Here is an 18,201-nt window from a genome sequence, read left to right as displayed (position 1 = left end):
GCCACGAAAACCACAAATAACAAAACAAGAAAATAAAACGTGTTTTAAATGTGGAAAAACACAGATGCACCCAGCAGCACAGTGCCCAGCTAAAAATGCAGAATGCCACAACTGCGGGAAACGTGGACACTACGGGAGAGTTTGTAGGTCTACAGCTGTGCATGAGGTGGCAGACTGTGCAGATGGACTCTTCCTAGGTGAACTGGATTCAGGAGAAGACCCGTGGCTTGCTAACATCTGCGTGAGAGGCAAAAGCATGACCTTCAAATTAGACTCGGGGGCAGATGTCACAGCTATCTCAGAAGAGACATTCAAAGACATTAAGCAGCCAAATGAGCATCTGCAAAAAGCTGAAAAGCCACTGTATGGACCAGGAGGTGCAGCACTGACCGTGCTTGGGTCCACAAAGGAGGACATTTCCTACAGTGACAGGAGCACTGCAGAGACAATCTATGTAGTCAGAAATCTGCGTGTAGCTCTCTTAAGCAGGACAGCTTCTGTGAGACTGAAACTAATTGCCCGAATGGACAATGTTGACCTTGAGACAGTGAAGAAAGCGTACCCGAAGCTATGGGATGGGCTCGGGCTTGTTCAAAAACCGTACACGATTAAGCTGAAGCCCGACGCTAAACCTTATTCACTGAAAGTGCCCAGGCGTGTTCTGCTCCCACTACTGGGCAAAGTCAAAGCAGAGCTACAGAGGATGGAACAGTTGGGGGTGATCAGTCGTGTGGAGGAGCCCACAGACTGGTGTTGCGGCATGGTCGTAGCCCCTAAAAAGGACAAAGAGACAGTCCGCATCTGCGTGGACATGACACCTTTAAATGGGTCGGTGTGTCGTGAAAGATATATTCTTCCCTCTGTCGACCAAACACTAGGCATGCTCACAGGGGCGCAGTATTTCTCCAAGCTCGATGCTAACATGGGCTTTTGGCAAATACCGCTGTCCAAAGAATCTGCTCTCCTCACCACATTTATTACGCCATTTGGGAGGTACCATTTCAACCGTCTGCCATTTAGTATTTCCAGTGCACCAGAGCATTTCCAAAACATAATGGTGACAGAAGTGACAGCCGGCCTCGCGGGAGTCGTATGCCACATGGACGACATCCTGGTCTGGGGATCTACGAGAGAGGAGCACGACATGAGACTCCACGCTGTCCTCGACCGTGCAGAGAAGGCAGGCGTCACCCTGAACATGTCAAAATGTGAGTTTGGCAAAAGAACAGTGAAATTCTTAGGATTCATTGTGTCATCTGAAGGCATGAGCCCCGACCCTGACAAAACTAGCGCGGTGCAGAAGATGAAAGAGCCAAGCACTGTGAGTGAGCTTAGGAGCTTCTTAGGAATGGTGAACCAGCTGGGGAAATTCATCCCAAACCTTTCTGAGAAAGACAAACCACTGAGAGACTTGCTTTCAACTAAAAACATGTGGTACTGGGGGCATGAGCAACAAAACGCCTTTAACAGTTTAAAACAAGAACTGTCATCTGCACCAGTGCTACAGCTCTACAACCCAAACAAACCCCAGAAGATCTCAGCAGATGCTTCTTCATACAGGTTGGGGGCAGTCTTACTACAGAAAGACAATGACGTGTGGTCACCTGTCGCGTATGCCTCGCGATCATTGACAGCCACAGAGCAGCGCTACGCTCAGCTGGAAAAAGAAGCGCTAGCGCTCACCTGGGCCTGTGAAAGATTCAGTGACTTTATTCTAGGGCTACACTTTGAGCTTGAGACCGACCATAAGCCACTAGTGAGCCTACTCGGAGGACAAGCCCTGGATTTGCTTCCACCGCGGATACAGAGATTCCGCATGCGCCTGATGAGGTATTCTTACACTATAAGGCACATTCCAGGCAAAAGCCTCACCACAGCCGACACGCTGTCACGGTTGCCGTTGGCAGGCAACGTGATTCCCAGAGACAATGACCTTATGGAGGACACTGATATCTACGTTGACACAGTGCTGGAGGGCCTTCCTACTAGCAGCAAAAACCTTTCAGATCTCCGTGAGCAGCTGCAGTCTGACAGCGTCTGTTCGCAAGTCATGAAGTACTGTGCAGAGGGCTGGCCGGACAGGAACCAGCTGCAGGGAGTGGTAAAGCACTACTGGTCTGAAAGAGCAGTTTTGAGTGTACACAATGGACTACTACTGAGAGGTACAAGGTTGGTCATACCTGCAAACATGCGAAACGCAGTTCTGGACAAAATACACGAGGGACACCAAGGAGTAGTCAAGTGTAGAGAACGTGCGCGACAAGCAGTGTGGTGGCCAGGCCTGAGTAACCAGATCGGTGAACTTGTCCTTAAGTGCAGGCTGTGCATTCAGGAGAGAGTTAATGTGAGGGAACCTCTTATGCCCACACGTTTACCTGAGAGGCCATGGCAGAACTTAGGAGCTGATCTGTTCACACTAAAAGACAAAAACTATCTGTTAGTAGTGGATTACTTCTCGAGATATGTCGAGATTGCTCAACTCAGTCCAACTCGTTCAGCCAATGTGATTGTGCATTTAAAGTCAATATTTGCACGCCATGGAATCCCTGAAGTATTGATCACCGATAATGGGCCACAATTTGCATGTCAAGAAATGAGAGACTTTGCAAAGGACTACTGTTTTGAGCATGTTACCAGTAGTCCCAGGTACCCGCAGAGCAACGGCGAAGCGGAGAGAGGCGTCCAGACCGTCAAGAATCTCCTCAAAAAGGCTAGCGATCCATACAAGGCGTTGCTGGCATACAGAACAACAGCACTGGCAAATGGCTACAGCCCGGCTCAACTTCTCATGGGGCGCAGGCTTCGTACTACCTTGCCAATGCTTCCTGAAACCTTACAGCCCCGTATGCCTGATTTTCAGCAGGTTAGTTGTTCGGAGAGAGAGAAACGGCTGAGACAAACCGAAAGTTTTAACAAGAGACATAGAACAAGAGAACTGGATAAATTGGTGCCAGGACAACCAGTCTGGATCACGGACGCAAGAGCACAGGGCACAGTGACAGCAGTCCACCCGACTCCACGATCGTACGTCATCAGTGGGCCCCAAGGGACAATTAGAAGGAACCGCAGTCATCTTGTGCCGATCCCGCAAACAGAGGCTCAAACCGAAGCCACACAGATCCAAGCTACTCCTACAGAGACAGTTTCTGAGCCAAGCGCACCCCATACACCAGGTGTGGTTAGAACCCGGTCTGGTAGGGAGGTGATTAAACCGAAAAGACTTGATCTGTGACGCTGATTGTTTGAAAACGGAAAAGTGTGTTTCAAATGCTAAGTTGTGGTTTTAAGAGTAGCATGTTGAAAAGAAAAAAAGTGTTTATTCTGTTACAGGTTGAAAAGAAAAGAGAAAGTGTTTATTCTGTTACAGGAGGAAAAGAAAGTGTTTATGACAATACTGACTTTATGTTTCCTGAAATGTTGGGGTATGCCTGTATTGAAAAAGCTATATGCAGTTATGTTTTGTTTGAAGAACAAAAGAATGTACCAGTCTGACTTCAGTAAGGGGGATGTGGTGTAATCTATATTGGTGAATATCATGCGCCACTAGGGGGCAGTACTTACCCTTCTAGACAGGAGGTGATGCTATGTCATGAACATAGAGTGAGCTGGAATAAAGATGGTGGGATTCCACGTTATCGCCTAAATGAGGAGTTTTATTAAAAGAGCCCAACGCCAACACCTGGGGCGCACTGACAGAGGCGAGGCTGCCGGACACTGGCGCCACCGGGCCCTCTGACCACCACCAGTAGGCAACGGGTGAAGTGTCTTGCCCAAGGACACAACAACCGAGACTGTCCAAGCCAGGGCTCGAACCAGCAACCTTCCGATTACAAGGCGACCTCCCAACTCTTGAGCCACGATCGCACGTACGTGTGGACGTAGCCTCAGTTTCATTACTGAATCTAAGAAACAACAGGCTGTAGAGGGGGACTTTAATAGAAAGATCTGTATATATTTAGCATAATATATGAATCATTCATTTGAATCATCCAAGTATGCAAACTAAAAATCCCAGAAGAGCTTATAAGACCACAAACACTGTTGAGGTGCAGTTCACTGGATTTGCCTGTGGATATTTTCCTCTTTCTTACTTCTTGCCTTTTGTGTCCTCTGAGTTTTTGTGTCTTCCAGCTGTTAATATCCAGACTTTGAATTTATTATTTGATTTGCTTATAAGGAGTACTTGAGTGTTTTGAAAGGTGTCTATTAAAACTTTGTTAAATGTATGTATTACATTTTTTAAAATTACAATACAAATTTAATGCCACAAAGTTGTCATATACATCGGTGAGTTTATGTGCACAACATTATGCACATGTGGTCTGTGCATGTACACGCATGAAGATTTTGGCATAACAGCATCTATGAAAGTGTTCATTTTGTAGAAGTCACAACTCAAACCTCGACTAGAAAACTGTCTAAAAGAGTGGCTCAAACTACTTTCAATATTTAAACTGTCATTTGTAGTTTTTCTAAGCAAAATCCACAACTATTAAGATCCCATCGATACGGTCCAGATCAAAAGTTAAGACCACTTGAAAAATGGCAAAAAAAATCATATTTTGCACGATTGTATCTTAAAAAGGTTCTGAGTAGAGCTTCAACATCCAAAGAGAAACATTTTTGTGAGCATGCAATGCTCACAAAAAAACAGCGCTTGATCTGAAACTTCTGATCAGGACTGTATTTGTTGATGCTCTCTCCGTTTAGTGAACAGCAGCGCCCTCTGAAGTTTGTGTTAGAAGTGAAAAAGGCAACTGGAATTGCATAAATAGATTTTTGGGATTTTGTGCAAGATTGATGATTATTTTACATTTTAATATTTTAATGGAAATATTATTAGGTTTTCTTTTAACAAATGCAAATTTGTCAATCTGTAATGAAGTAAATTTAGATTCTCATCTATAAAATGCTGTAAACATATTTTTTTTTACTTCTTAATGTTGTTTTATTTTTGTTTGAAAATTGGTCATTGTAGCAGTTTGAGAGTCCAGATCAAAAGTTAAGACCACGATTGCTACAAACTGCTACAATGACCAATTTTGACAGCGCGAGAAGGCCTGCAGTATACTGCAGGCCTTCTCGCGCTGTCTCAAGATCACCGGTGAGTGTGAAAGTGAACTGATTCTGAAGGCCATAATTGGAAAAATTCCCAAATCTGTGTTAATGGAAACAAAGAAATGTGCATTTTGTTTTATAGATATTTGGATTTGTCAGTGCTGCTATGTGCATATTTTTGATCAAGCAGCTGACTTCACAGCCCAATGTTCATTCAGTGGACTAGTTTCAGTTATTGTGTCAATTTACTCTTTATGAGGTTGGAAAAGCCTGCAGTAAGTTGAGAAGTCACTTGGATGAGTGACGAAACGCTTCTCCCACAAAAAACGCGACTTCCAGATGAACAGAATCAACCTTTTGGGAATGAACTTTGAGCTTTTCCTAAAAAAAAAACACAGGTTTTGCAATATTTAAGGTTTTATTTGTGTAAGTACAGATTTAACATGATCAAATATCACTTAGAATAAACAACAATGATGATGATGATTTAAAAAATGATATGAAATTTAACCAACAAATTCTTATCTAAATAGGTCTGAATAGCTAGAGATAATCCTTAAAATGACAATACATTTTTTTTTAACTGGAGTGCCACTCCTTTAAAATGCCAAGGGAGTATACCCCAGTCACTTTTTTGAATACAGAACATTTAGCTATTGCTAACAAAAAAAACATAACCCCTCAAGTTTGTAAGGTTAATGTGCAAGATGTTATGTTATTCAAACCTTCGGTTTTGCTGTTGTTTCTAAGGCAGTCACAATAGCTGCTGCAGTCATCAATAACTCATTTCTCTCTACCTGAAGGAGACATTATAATACACAGTTTTAAAGTCAAGCTTATGATGTTACTCCTGTCAGTATCTTTTGCACTCTTTATTATTTAGCATCAAATATTAAGTCCAAGTACAATCTTTTTTGTTTTCAAATCTCATATCATAATGCAAATTACCCAGTAAATTTTCAACATTATGGTTTTGGATAAATTCACTGTTGTTATTCTACGGTAACTTTTTTTAATTGAAAAGAACAATATTAAATATATTAATATTAAAATTAAACTGTAAGATTATGCAAAAGGTTTGATGTGTGAATGTGTTTTTTTAAGTCCAAAAATAACATGAATAATGTATCATGTCGGTGACAGCTTCACATGTCAATATTCAAATCTGATTATCTTTGCTCTGACTGGTGTCCTCGGTCTTTGAGTAAGTGTGAGAGTGTGCCTCCACATCCTGGAAGGCAGTCTCAAGCCAATTCAGGATGGATTTGCGGATTTCTTTCTTGAAATCTTGTCCCATGAACACATACAGCAGTGGATTCAGGCAGCTGGTAAAAAATGCCAAACTTCTAGTAAGAGGATTCCCAACAGCAATGACATAGACTAAAGTTTCATTTGGAGCAGCAGCTCTGAATTTCACCAGCTCAATGAGACTCATGATGTGAAAGGGAGCCCAGCACAGAAAAAAAGTGATGATAATGGCAGCAATGATCTTGAGGGGGCGACTTGACTTGCTGGCCAGGACACGGTTTCTTTTGAGATGCTTGATGATGACAGCGTAACAGGACACAATGACAGTGAAGGGAACAACAAAAAGCAGGAAGAAACGGGTGATGATCATGGCCTGATGACGAAACTTTTGCATCTGAATAACAGATGGTAATTCATAGTTATCAGAAATAGCATAGCTGTTGAAGCAGAGGATTTTGCCTTTCTCAAACACTTTCTCAGTGTTCCTGAAGAAAAAGCATGGAGCGCTGAGAATGAAAGCCAGTATCCAAACACACAGACTCACACAGGACGCCTTACGCATATTTCTGTGATTCTGAGCCCACACAGGCCACACTACAGAGACACATCTATCCACACTGATCACCACCAGAATGTAGACACTGGCAAACATGTGCAGAAAGAGCACCATGGTGTTCAGCCTGCACATGATCTTACCAAACGGCCAGTGCATCCCCAAAATCTTGTATGTCACATTCAAAGGCAGATATGCCGCAAAGATGAAGTCAGCCACAGCAAGGTGGAGGTACCAAACTGTGTTAACAGTTTTCTTCATTTTGAACCCGGTGACCCAGATAACCACTCCATTCCCGACCACACCAAGGAGAAAGATCAGGGAATAAACAATGATAGACATGGTGTTGAGAGATTGCTTCAACCCGGGATACTTAAATATATGGCCATTTCCATCAGGTACAGCAGTTGAATTGATTTGATTGAGGGAGTTTGTGGTCAACTCCATCATTGTCTTGAGACCTACGACATAAATGTAATTAAAAGTCATTTTTAATTTTTTATACATGTTATACTTATATTTAATTTTTATATTAATAAATTACAACTAGATGTTTAATATTTAAATGAAACACTTGCACCTTAGTCATTTTGCTCCTTTGCACTGACTGGACCATGATAAATATGTGCTCGGATCACGTAAAATGCTTTTTTTTATGTTTTCAACTATTTCATCCATTCCAAAGTGCTTTAAAGAAAGACCTAATTCCAACATTTTACAGTATTTTACTGTATTACAAGCAAGAAGTTTCACAAAGTCAAGTTACTTAATGTTAATTGATTAGCGTCATTTATTATTTAAATCAAAATATATCTGTATCTGCAGAGTTTAGTGGTTAACATTTTTGCCTAACAGATCCTGCAGCAAAATAACAAAGGTTACGTACCTTAAGTAAAGTTGCCTTGTTGGTTTTGGATGGACTGATTGTAGAAAAATACCTAATGAAGATTTGACAGGTTAATATAACCCTGTGCAAAGGGTGGGGGGTTGACTGTTGTTGTCACTGTATCATTACAAAGTCATTACAAAAAAGACTGTTGAATTTCTCTGCAGGCTGAAGATGACTAAATTTGGATATGTATATAGTTTGTATTGCAACAGTATGACTCTGTCAGAATTTTGCAAAGTTGTGAAACTCTGAGGTCAACTATTTTGTTGTTTCATGTGTGTGGTAAGTATTAAGTTTTATTTGAAAGTCAGAGAACAAAAGAACTAAACTGGACAAGCCTTGTACAGTTAAATAATCTTAACGCAAAGGAAAGAAAAATAATAAATCCACACAAAACTCCAAACACTGTGTCAAAGACTCAGCACCGTGACAGTGATAGTGCTTTGTGTTAAGCCACCAACTCTAAAACCATTCTCTGACTCTCTTCTTCATGCACCATGTATCATCATTCATCATGTATCAGATTCTCCCATGATCTCTGAAAGATGGGCAGGTGCCTGGATTTTTGGGGACTGGGGGGAACATAGTGTGTAGATACTCTGCTAAGTCACTGTGTTTGAGTCACGTTGAGAAAAGTAACCAAATTTCATCCTAAAAGAATGACAGAGTATTTTTTACTACTGCCAAACATAAAAATTGGTAAAATTTTACCTGAACAGTATGGCAGAGGAAGTATAGACTACAATATTGTAGCCTTTGGAGAAGCACTTGTACCGTTGTCAGTTTTGTTTCATTCTGTTGACGGAACCATAAAATTAGGTTTTCAGTTCAATAAAGAAATAAGGATTACAATATGAAATTATTTGTGGCCAGTTCATCAACAGATGCATCATCTATCACTGTTTTTCTGTTTTGATGTTTTTATCTTTTCATTTTTTGAAAACTTTAAATCTTTTTATTTTAATTGTTTTAAAATTGTATGCAGAGCAGATGGCTGCTGTTGTTAATGAAAGCACAGTCCCTATCAAAATTTTAAGACCACCTGAAAAAGGGCAAAAAATCATATTTTGCATGGTTGGACCTTCACAAGGTTACAGGTTGAGCTTCAACATGCAACAAGAAGAAATGGGAGTGAGACAGAACATTATTTTGAGCATGCAGTTTATTGAAAACAGTGCTTGAAATGAAACAGGCTGCAGCCCCGTGCTCAAAATAATGTTTTGTTAACTCCCATTTCTTCTTGTTGAATGTTGAAGCTCTACTTGTAACCTTGTTAAGATCCAACCATGCAAAATATAAAGTAGAATCCTTCACTGCTCATATCAACACTGGGGATAAAAACATAAAGTTCACCAGGGAAGACATAAAGGATAACTGTTTGCCATTGCTGGACTGTTGAAGGGAATCAAAACCTCAACATTGAAGTTACCGGAAGCCCACACACAAGAACCAGTACCTCCTCTTTGACTCCCACCACCAACACATATTGGGAGCGTCTAACATCCAGAACAAGAGCACCCCAGCATTCACAGCACACCTGACATACTTGTTGACACTGTCATACTCACAAGGTTTAATATCAATACCTTATTTCACATTATCAGCACTCTCTTTTTTTTTACACCCTTGTGCACTTATGTACTTCTTACCAAAGATATTTATGCTTCATGAATAACAGAGGATTTCATTACTGCCTGTCTAGTTAGCACATAATGGAGAATAAGAGATTAAGAAAGCACCCTGAATGATTTGTAGCCTTCATGTCTGCCGTAAGGTTTGCTAAATTAAATCTATTAAATGCTGCCGCAGTGTGCAGCTTTGTTTATGACTACTGTCATATTGCTGTGTTTGTTATGTAAAACACCTCTCCCTACAGGTTACGACTATATTAACAATGCATGTGCTCTGTGTTCTGTCATTGGGTATTTCATAATGATAAATTATTATTCAGGGTTAGATGTGTTATGCATTTATTTCTAAATGTATTTACAACTGTACAATACAGGTGAAGATATATAACTGGGAGAAAGACATTGGTCATGAACCAAAAGAAAAAGAAAGAAAAGCAACTGCTAATTTAAGCTTAGTAGCATCATAATGATTATAAATTGATATATGCTAGACTGCTGGATAAAATGTGAATTTTTATATGATATCGGTAAAAAGCACCAAGGGGTGATTGGCTCTGTCTGGGGGGGCTGAAGCCTATCCCAGCTGTCTTGGGGCAGGGAGCACCCTGGACAGGTCACCAGTCTGCCACAGAGCTAACAGACAGGCAAGTTAGAGTCAACAATTAACATGTCCCCACTAACTGCATTATTGTTTACAGAATACCTAGAAAGGGGAGAACATGCAAAATCCACACAGAAAGACCCCAGCCTGATGGTGGAATTGAACTCAGGACCTTCTTACTGTGAGGCAGCGCCGCTAGCCACTGTGCCAGCAGGGTGATTCAGCTTATGAAAATGTATATACAGACTAAATAAGTTATACTTACAACATAGTAATTGCACATTTTGCTTACACTTTTGTTTCTTTATCTCATACTATTTCACCTCAGTATTCAAAAGGGACATCTCCTTACTATGATTGGTGTTCGCTGATTTTACGTCTTTTTCCAAATCAGAATCAGAATCAGAATCAGAAAGGGGTTTATTGCCAAATGTTGAGCAGGTTTACAACATTAGGAAATTGCTGGAAAATCCTTTTAGTTTCATATAAGAACACACAAATCCACACTGTGAGTCAAAGAGACACCAAAAGCAAGACAGCACCGATCTAATGTATCACAGCATTTGTACAGTTAGCCATTTCCATTAGATTAATAAGAACAGTTTAATTGTTATATTCATTATAAAGATTTACTCTGGAGTAATATTTACAGCCAAAAGCAATTTGACATCTTTTTTTTAAATATTATTTACCGTTTTGTATTTTTGTAAAATAGTTTTGTTACATCACTGTCTGCCTTATACCACAGGATTCAAAGCTTTGTTTGCTCTGTCTGGTGTGTCTTCTCTTCGTCGAAGGCAGTCTCCATACTTTTTAGAATGGATTTTCTGACTTCATCCTTAAAATCTTGTCTGATGAACACATACAGTAGTGGGTTCATGCAACTATTTAGAACAGCCAAATTGTTGCTGAGAGGTATCCCAATATCAATAATGTGGAGTAATGTTTTACTCTCAGTATCAGCTGTGAAGATAACCAGCTCAATTAGACCTATAATATGAAAGGGAGCCCAGCACACGAAAAAACAGATGATAATAGCAGCAATAATTTTAAAGGCGCGACTTGACTGGCCAGCCAGGTTGCGGTTTCTCCTGACATGATGGATGATGACACCATAACAAGAGACAATGACAGTGAAGGGGACTGCAAATCCTAGGAGGAAGTTGGTGATGACAATGGCTTGAAATCGTATGTTGTAGTCGAAAAGAGTGTCAAAGCAGATTATTTTGTCTCCAGAATGTTGCTCGGTGTCCATGAAGTAAAGGTACGGAGCATTGAGAATCAAAGCCAGTATCCAAACACACAGACTCACATGGGATGACTTGCGTACATTTCTGTAGTTCTGAGCCCACACGGGCCACACCACAGACACACATCTGTCCACACTGATCACCAGCAGAATGTAGACACTGACAAACATGTTCAGAGAGATTAGAGTGGTGCTCAGCTTGCACATGAAATTGCCAAAGGGCCAGTGAGACCCTAAAGCTAAGAAAGTCACATCAAAGGGCAGAAATGCTGCGACGAGAAAGTCAGCCACAGCAAGATTGAGGTACCAAACTGTGTTAACAGTTTTCTTCATCCTGAACCCAGTCACCCAGATAACCACTCCATTCCCCAGCACGCCAAGAACAGAGACCAGGGAGAAAACAGCGATAGACATGGCATCAAATGACTGAAACAACTGAGCAAAGTCATTCAAGTCGTAGTCATCAGTTTTTTCAGAGTCATTTCCATGAGTAGCAGTAGCTGTAGTTCTCTGATCAAAATAGTGAGTAGTCATCTCCATGATTGTCTTGAGACCTGCAGTAGCCATGCAACAAACAAACAAACAAACAAACAATTTCAATGCATTGTCATTTATAGTTATTCTAATCCATGAAATATCTCCTTGATGTCTAGTAGAGCTGAAGTTCCAACACAACTTAAGACTAACCATATCAGCACTTGGTTTTAATTAAGCTATCAGAAATTTTAATATGTAGAGATAAACAATAAAATATAAATACAGGGTTAACTATAAAGTAATGGCCACGTGTGGGACATGCTTGTTGTTGATCTAGTGACTCATTAAACTACTAACGTTATCGGTGAGAGGCATTTGAAAATAAAAACAAAGCATTCATTTTCCAAACAAGTAGACACAAGCATGAAAAGAGACATAATTTGGTTGCCAGCGGTTTTTTCAAAAGATTTAAAAGATGTAATTTTAAACCAACCTGAATGATTGCTTATGTGAATTTATTTTTAAAAATCCACAGTTGATCCGTTTTTATAATGCAGCTTGATGCAATTTATTTGCAGACGTTGAAATATTTGAATTCAAACTCACATTGCCCTCTTTTTACATCATGCCCACTCGTTACATTGACCTATTCTGTAATATGCAAGCGTTAAAACTTTGCTTCATGTTTGCTTTGAGGGCACCTTAATACGCTATAGCAGCGGTTTTACAGCTATTAGGCAAAGGCATAACATTTTCTACACTGTCACTGTCTAACCAGAGTTTTGTTGTAAATTAGAATTATGACAAAATATACAATGAATTACTCCATAACTTCAGACAAAAGCAGTACTGTCACTTAAATAAATCAATTTAACTCATTTCCTTAATTTTAATAAATTACCTTAATTTAATTAAAATCCAGCGCTGGTTAATTCCTCCATAGCAAATAACCAATGATTTTACAATCCTGAAATAGGGGGAAGCTCCCACTGGGTTTAAATCTGGGACTCTCCTTCTCGGATGAGAGGTGAAACGTCTTCAAGCAACTTAAAGAAGTCCAGACGCTTTTCTTTCCAACTCCTTAGAATACAATGACCTGGATGACTGAGAACCGTCACAGACAAACATTATGTACCTTTTTCTTAATAGTTGTTGAGGAATTCCCTGCAGAGGAATGTCTGATCAAACTGACTGCTTAATATGACTGCCTATAAAGCAAGAGAAAGAGACGGGGAGAGGGAGACGGGTAATCAAAATATATCTGTATCTGCAGAGTTTAGTGGTTAACATTTTTGCCTAACAGATCCTGCAGCAAAATAACAAAGGTTACGTACCTTAAGTTAAGTTGCCTTGTTGGTTTTGGATGGACTGATTGTAGAAAAATACCTAATGAAGATTTGACAGGTTAATATAACCCTGTGCAAAGGGTGGGGGGTTGACTGTTGTTGTCACTGTATCATTACAAAGTCATTACAAAAAAGACTGTTGAATTTCTCTGCAGGCTGAAGATGACTAAATTTGGATATGTATATAGTTTGTATTGCAACAGTATGACTCTGTCAGAATTTTGCAAAGTTGTGAAACTCTGAGGTCAACTATTTTGTTGTTTCATGTGTGTGGTAAGTATTAAGTTTTATTTGAAAGTCAGAGAGACCAAAAGAACTAAACTGGACAAGCCTTGTACAGTTAAATAATCTTAACGCAAAAGAAAGAAAAATAATAAATCCACACAAAACTCCAAACACTGTGTCAAAGACTCAGCACCGTGACAGTGATAGTGCTTTGTGTTAAGCCACCAACTCTAAAACCATCCTCTGACTCTCTTCTTCATGTGCACCATGTATCATCATTCATCATGTATCAGATTCTCCCATGATCTCTGAAAGATGGGCAGGTGCCTGGATTTTTGGGGACTGGGGGGAACATAGTGTGTAGATACTCTGCTAAGTCACTGTGTTTGAGTCACGTTGAGAAAAGTAACCAAATTTCATCCTAAAAGAATGACAGAGTATTTTTTTACTACTGTCAAACATAAAAATTGGTAAAATTTTACCTGAACAGTATGGCAGAGGAAGTATAGACTACAATATTGTAGCCTTTGGAGAAGCACTTGTACCGTTGGCAGTTTTGTTTCATTCTGTTGACGGAACCATAAAAGTAGGTTTTCAGTTCAATAAAGAAATAAGGATTACAATATGAAATTATTTGTGGCCAGTGCCATACACGGTAATGGTGGCTGTCTGATGCTGGGTGAGAAGATGAATTTTATTGATTGTGCAGTGGACGGGTAACTCTATTTCACTGAGTGGAAAACTAGATGTTTTCTCAAATCAATAAAAGAAAAGAAAAGAAAACAAAGAAAACAAAAGAAAAGTTTTACTAGGTCTGACTGATTGCTACCAAAAACAAAAGTATATAATAAATCACAGTTCATCAACAGATGCATCATCTATCACTGTTTTTCTGTTTTGATGTTTTTATCTTTTCATTTTTTTGAAAACTTTAAATCTTTTTATTTTAATTGTTTTAAAATTGTATGCAGAGCAGATGGCTGCTGTTGTTAATGAAAGCACAGTCCCTATCAAAAGTTTAAGACCACCTGAAAAAGGGCAAAAACTCATATTTTGCATGGTTGGACCTTCACAAGGTTACAGGTTGAGCTTCAACATGCAACAAGAAGAAATGGGAGTGAGACAGAACATTATTTTGAGCATGCAGTTTATTGAAAACAGTGCTTGAAATGAAACAGGCTGCAGCCCCGTGCTCAAAATAATGTTTTGTTAACTCCCATTTCTTCTTGTTGAATGTTGAAGCTCTACTTGTAACCTTGTTAAGATCCAACCATGCAAAATATAAGTAGAATCCTTCACTGCTCATATCAACACTGTGGATAAAAAAATAGAGTTCACCAGGGAAGACATAAAGGATAACTGTTTGCCATTGCTGGACTGTTGAAGGGAATCAAAACCTCAACATTGAAGTTACCGGAAGCCCACACACAAGAACCAGTACCTCCTCTTTGACTCCCACCACCAACACATATTGGGAGCGTCTAACATCCAGAACAAGAGCACCCCAGCATTCACAGCACACCTGACATACTTGTTGACACTGTCATACTCACAAGGTTTAATATCAATACCTTATTTCACGTTATCAGCACTCTCTTTTTTTTTACACCCTTGTGCACTTATGTACTTCTTACCAAAGATATTTATGCTTCATGAATAACAGAGGATTTCATTACTGCCTGTCTAGTTAGCACATAATGGAGAATAAGAGATTAAGAAAGCACCCTGAATGATTTGTAGCCTTCATGTCTGCTGTAAGGTTTGCTAAATTAAATCTATTAAATGTTGCCGCAGTGTGCAGCTTTGTTTATGACTACTGTTATATTGCTGTGTTTGTTATGTAAAACACCTCTCCCTACAGGTTACGACTATATTAACAATGCATGTGCTCTGTGTTCTGTCATTGGGTATTTCATAATGATAAATTATTATTCAGGGTTAGATGTGTTATGCATTTATTTCTAAATGTATTTACAACTGTACAGTACAGGTGAAGACATATAACTGGGAGAAAGACATTGGTCATGAAAGCTCTTTGGGTGCCACTATAGCACTATATAAATCCAATTCATTATTATTATTATTATTATGAACCAAAAGAAAAGGAAAGAAAAGCAACTGCTAATTTAAGCTTAGTAGCATCATAATGTCTGATCAAACTGACTGGTTAATATGACTGCCTATAAAGCAAGAGAAAGAGACGGGGAGAGGGAGACGGGTAATTTCTGTACTAGCAAAAGACATCTAAAATCCAGAATTAGAACATCTTTATCTTTTCATAGCAGCAGGGTCCTACTATCAGCATCCTGTTTTGCAATCTTAGTCTCTTTTCCTCTTCCTGTCAGCTATCTTGTATTCTTCTTTGGTCTTTATTTGTCATGGTTCTGGGTCATTTGACTGGGTGTTTTGAGTTTCTTGTACTTTGGTGTGTATTACGTATTATGTTATGGTTGAGGTTTGCTCCCTCTCTCGTCTCACTATCTTCCGCCCCTGTGTCAATGTGATCCACACAGATATGTGGTCACAATTGTGAGTTAAGTGCCGTGATATATGGAGATTATTATGCATGTTTTATTTTGCTGGTTTATTGGTGTAATTTAAATCCACAATGTCATGTACAGTAGTTCCCTGTTGCCAGGAGAGTGTATAACACTTTGGACAGTAGGGGGCAGCAGCGTGCTTTGGACACTGAGTCGGGTGCATAGCTGCCATAAGCTTTCCATTCTGGCAAGATTGACCTGGCGAACAGCTGCGTGTCTCCTGTGTTCACTTTCTCTCATGTTTTACAGGATCGTAATTTGGCTATGCGCCCACCATAGTGGGGCCTGTAACATCAAGCTGGTGTGTCAGTCTACGTTTCAGTGTTTCCTGTTTTATTGTGACAGTGTTGTGTTCCATTTTCAGTGTGTTTAGTTTTGCTTCCTCTGTCTTGTTGTGTCTAAGGCTACGTTCACACTGCAGGTGAAAGCGCATCAAATCCGATTTTTTTGACCCTATGCGACCCATATCCGATCATGCTATGACAGTGTGAACGGCGCAAATCCGATATTTTCAAATCCGATCTGGGTCACTTTCGTATGTGGTACTGAATCCGATACATATCCGATGCTTTAGAAAGCGACTGCTGTTTGAACGGTCAAGTCGCATTAAATCCGCCTTTTACGTCACCGACACAAGACTGAAGCCAATTATCAGCGCCCGAGAAGACATCGCGAACGCTTCCTAGCCATCCAGTGTAGATGTCAGTGAAACTGTTGGGAAGACAACGTAAACATTTTATTTGTACTGTATAATCTGCAGATTCTGACAGAAATCTGCAGCTATCCTTTGAAGCACCGCTCCTCTCTTAAACAGCAATAAGGATCATTATTAGGTTATTTACATTATTATGTAAATAACAAAATAACTTAAAGCAAAAATTGGGAAACGTAAAGTCCGAAGTCTTTATATTAACGGCCATCAGTCAAACAATACTGTTTGTTCTTGGTCTAAACAGAGCGCGTTGTGTGTGACATCTTCTTTTGCGCATGCGGGCCGCTTTGAGTGTTCACACTAGAGCGCGTTTGCTGTCGCATTTTATTTGTAGTGTGAACGAGGAGACAAAAAAATCGGATTTGATCAAAAAATCGGAATTAAGCATTAAGACCTGCAGTGTGAACGTAGCCTAATTAGCCCCAGCTGTTATTCCCTCCTGTTTCTTGTTCTCCCTCTTATTTCTTATGTATTTAAGCCCTCTCTTCCCCCCTGCCTGTTGTCCTGATCACCCTTTTGGCTGTGGTTTCCTCTGTGTGTGTAATGTTGAGTTTCTCCTTGTTTAGTTTTATATTTTTTCTTTCAAGCGATAAAGCTGTGGGGGTTTTTTTAGATTTCCGTCCAGTCATGCCTGCTCCACAAAGCTTTGGGACAGTATTAATATATAAAAGTGGCCTTGTCCTTTAGTTTGTTCCTAAAGCTTTATCTTTTTACTTTTTGGACTTTGTTGTATATATATAAGGTATCAAAAATGCCAATGACTGCATTCAGTCTATGTGACACTTTGGGAGTTTATTTGGATTTGGCAAGTAGGATTTTCAGTTTGAGCAAAAACATTTTGAGCACATTCATATAAGAGGAAAAAGGAATAGGAAAGGTCCTATCCTTTTAATGCCTGGGACGCTTTCCTCAATGGAAGCCTTGGTTGCACGTTGGCAGGCCTGTGGTGTGCCTGATAAAAATCCCCTTTTCTTCTCCAGACCTGAAGGGGAGACCCACTTAAGAGGATCGGGTCCCACCAGACAGATTACAAGGGAATGTGGAGCCAAGCATCGAGAGACACTGTCCTCAACCAAGTTGAGAAGGCATGTATCCACACTGTCTACAGTCCTAACCCTGAAAGATAATGTGATGGACATTCTTGCAAATTTTCTAGGCTATAATATCTGGGTCCACAGACAGTATTATAGGTTGCCTAAAGGAACCGGCTTTATCGAGTTGGCCTAAAGTCAGCAAAAGGGCTGATTGCTCTAGAGCAGGTGTGAGGGCACATATTTACAACCCTTAGAAAACGGTCACGGGGTTGTTTACAGCCTGAAGCAGCCAAGAGGGAGTGACGTAGCGTGAAGAAGACGGACATGCACAGTGGGAGAGAAGACGAGCGGAGGAAAAAAAGCACACGTGTCCGGATGAGAAGAGACGCTAGGAAAGGGCCGCGGTCAGGAAGAGACCCGAACAAAGTATAAACGGGAGGTTAGCGAGACAGTATACGGTACCGCAGCGAGTCTAGGCTGGGTTTCCGTCCGTGTATGCACTCTGACCCCGGCTACAGCGGCCTTACGGGTGTAACGTCGGGGCGAAGTGTCGGCGGAGATAGCGCTAGCAGAGGGGCTAATCGAGAGCTAAAGCTAGCGGCCGCTCCCCTCCAATCGGCCTCAGTTTCCCAGCGTTG

General features: G+C 40.3%; 2 protein-coding genes across 3 annotated transcripts; both read right to left on the bottom strand.

Annotated features, from left to right (window-relative positions):
• Nucleotides 1-5,488: 5,488 nt before the first annotated feature.
• LOC147318461 (chemerin-like receptor 1) lies at nucleotides 5,489-7,835 on the bottom strand. Its single transcript, XM_086309838.1, has 2 exons — nucleotides 7,746-7,835; nucleotides 5,489-7,320 (listed from the first exon to the last, which is right to left on the bottom strand). The coding sequence occupies exon 2, from the start codon at nucleotides 7,307-7,309 to the stop codon at nucleotides 6,218-6,220; it is 1,092 nt and encodes a 363-aa protein (XP_086165964.1). The 5' UTR covers nucleotides 7,310-7,320; nucleotides 7,746-7,835; the 3' UTR covers nucleotides 5,489-6,217.
• Nucleotides 7,836-10,095: 2,260 nt separating this feature from the next.
• Nucleotides 10,096-13,159, bottom strand: LOC147318460 (chemerin-like receptor 1). Of its 2 annotated transcripts, none has more exons than XM_086309836.1 (3): nucleotides 13,041-13,159; nucleotides 12,608-12,914; nucleotides 10,096-11,783 (listed from the first exon to the last, which is right to left on the bottom strand). In XM_086309836.1, the coding sequence occupies exon 3, from the start codon at nucleotides 11,767-11,769 to the stop codon at nucleotides 10,732-10,734; it is 1,038 nt and encodes a 345-aa protein (XP_086165962.1). In that variant the 5' UTR covers nucleotides 11,770-11,783; nucleotides 12,608-12,914; nucleotides 13,041-13,159; the 3' UTR covers nucleotides 10,096-10,731. The 2 variants fall into 2 exon arrangements, with proteins under 2 accessions (XP_086165962.1, XP_086165963.1); XM_086309837.1 differs by having other exon boundaries at nucleotides 12,608-12,810; nucleotides 13,041-13,132.
• Nucleotides 13,160-18,201: the final 5,042 nt, after the last annotated feature.

Source organism: Aulonocara sp. 'chitande type north' Nkhata Bay, linkage group LG11 (assembly GCF_057382095.1).
Source record: "Aulonocara sp. 'chitande type north' Nkhata Bay isolate Kocher_YH1m ecotype deep benthic linkage group LG11, A_spYH_male_GT1.1, whole genome shotgun sequence".
Lineage (NCBI taxonomy): Eukaryota > Metazoa > Chordata > Actinopteri > Cichliformes > Cichlidae > Aulonocara > Aulonocara sp. 'chitande type north' Nkhata Bay.
Note: the sequence above shows the minus strand (reverse complement) of the source record. Positions and strands in the feature narration are given on the sequence as shown.

Coding starts and splice junctions, on each gene's coding strand:
- LOC147318461 (XM_086309838.1), bottom strand. CDS start 7,309: ATGATGGAGTTGACCACAAACTCCCTCAATCAAATCAATTCAACTGCT.
- LOC147318460 (XM_086309836.1), bottom strand. CDS start 11,769: ATGGAGATGACTACTCACTATTTTGATCAGAGAACTACAGCTACTGCT.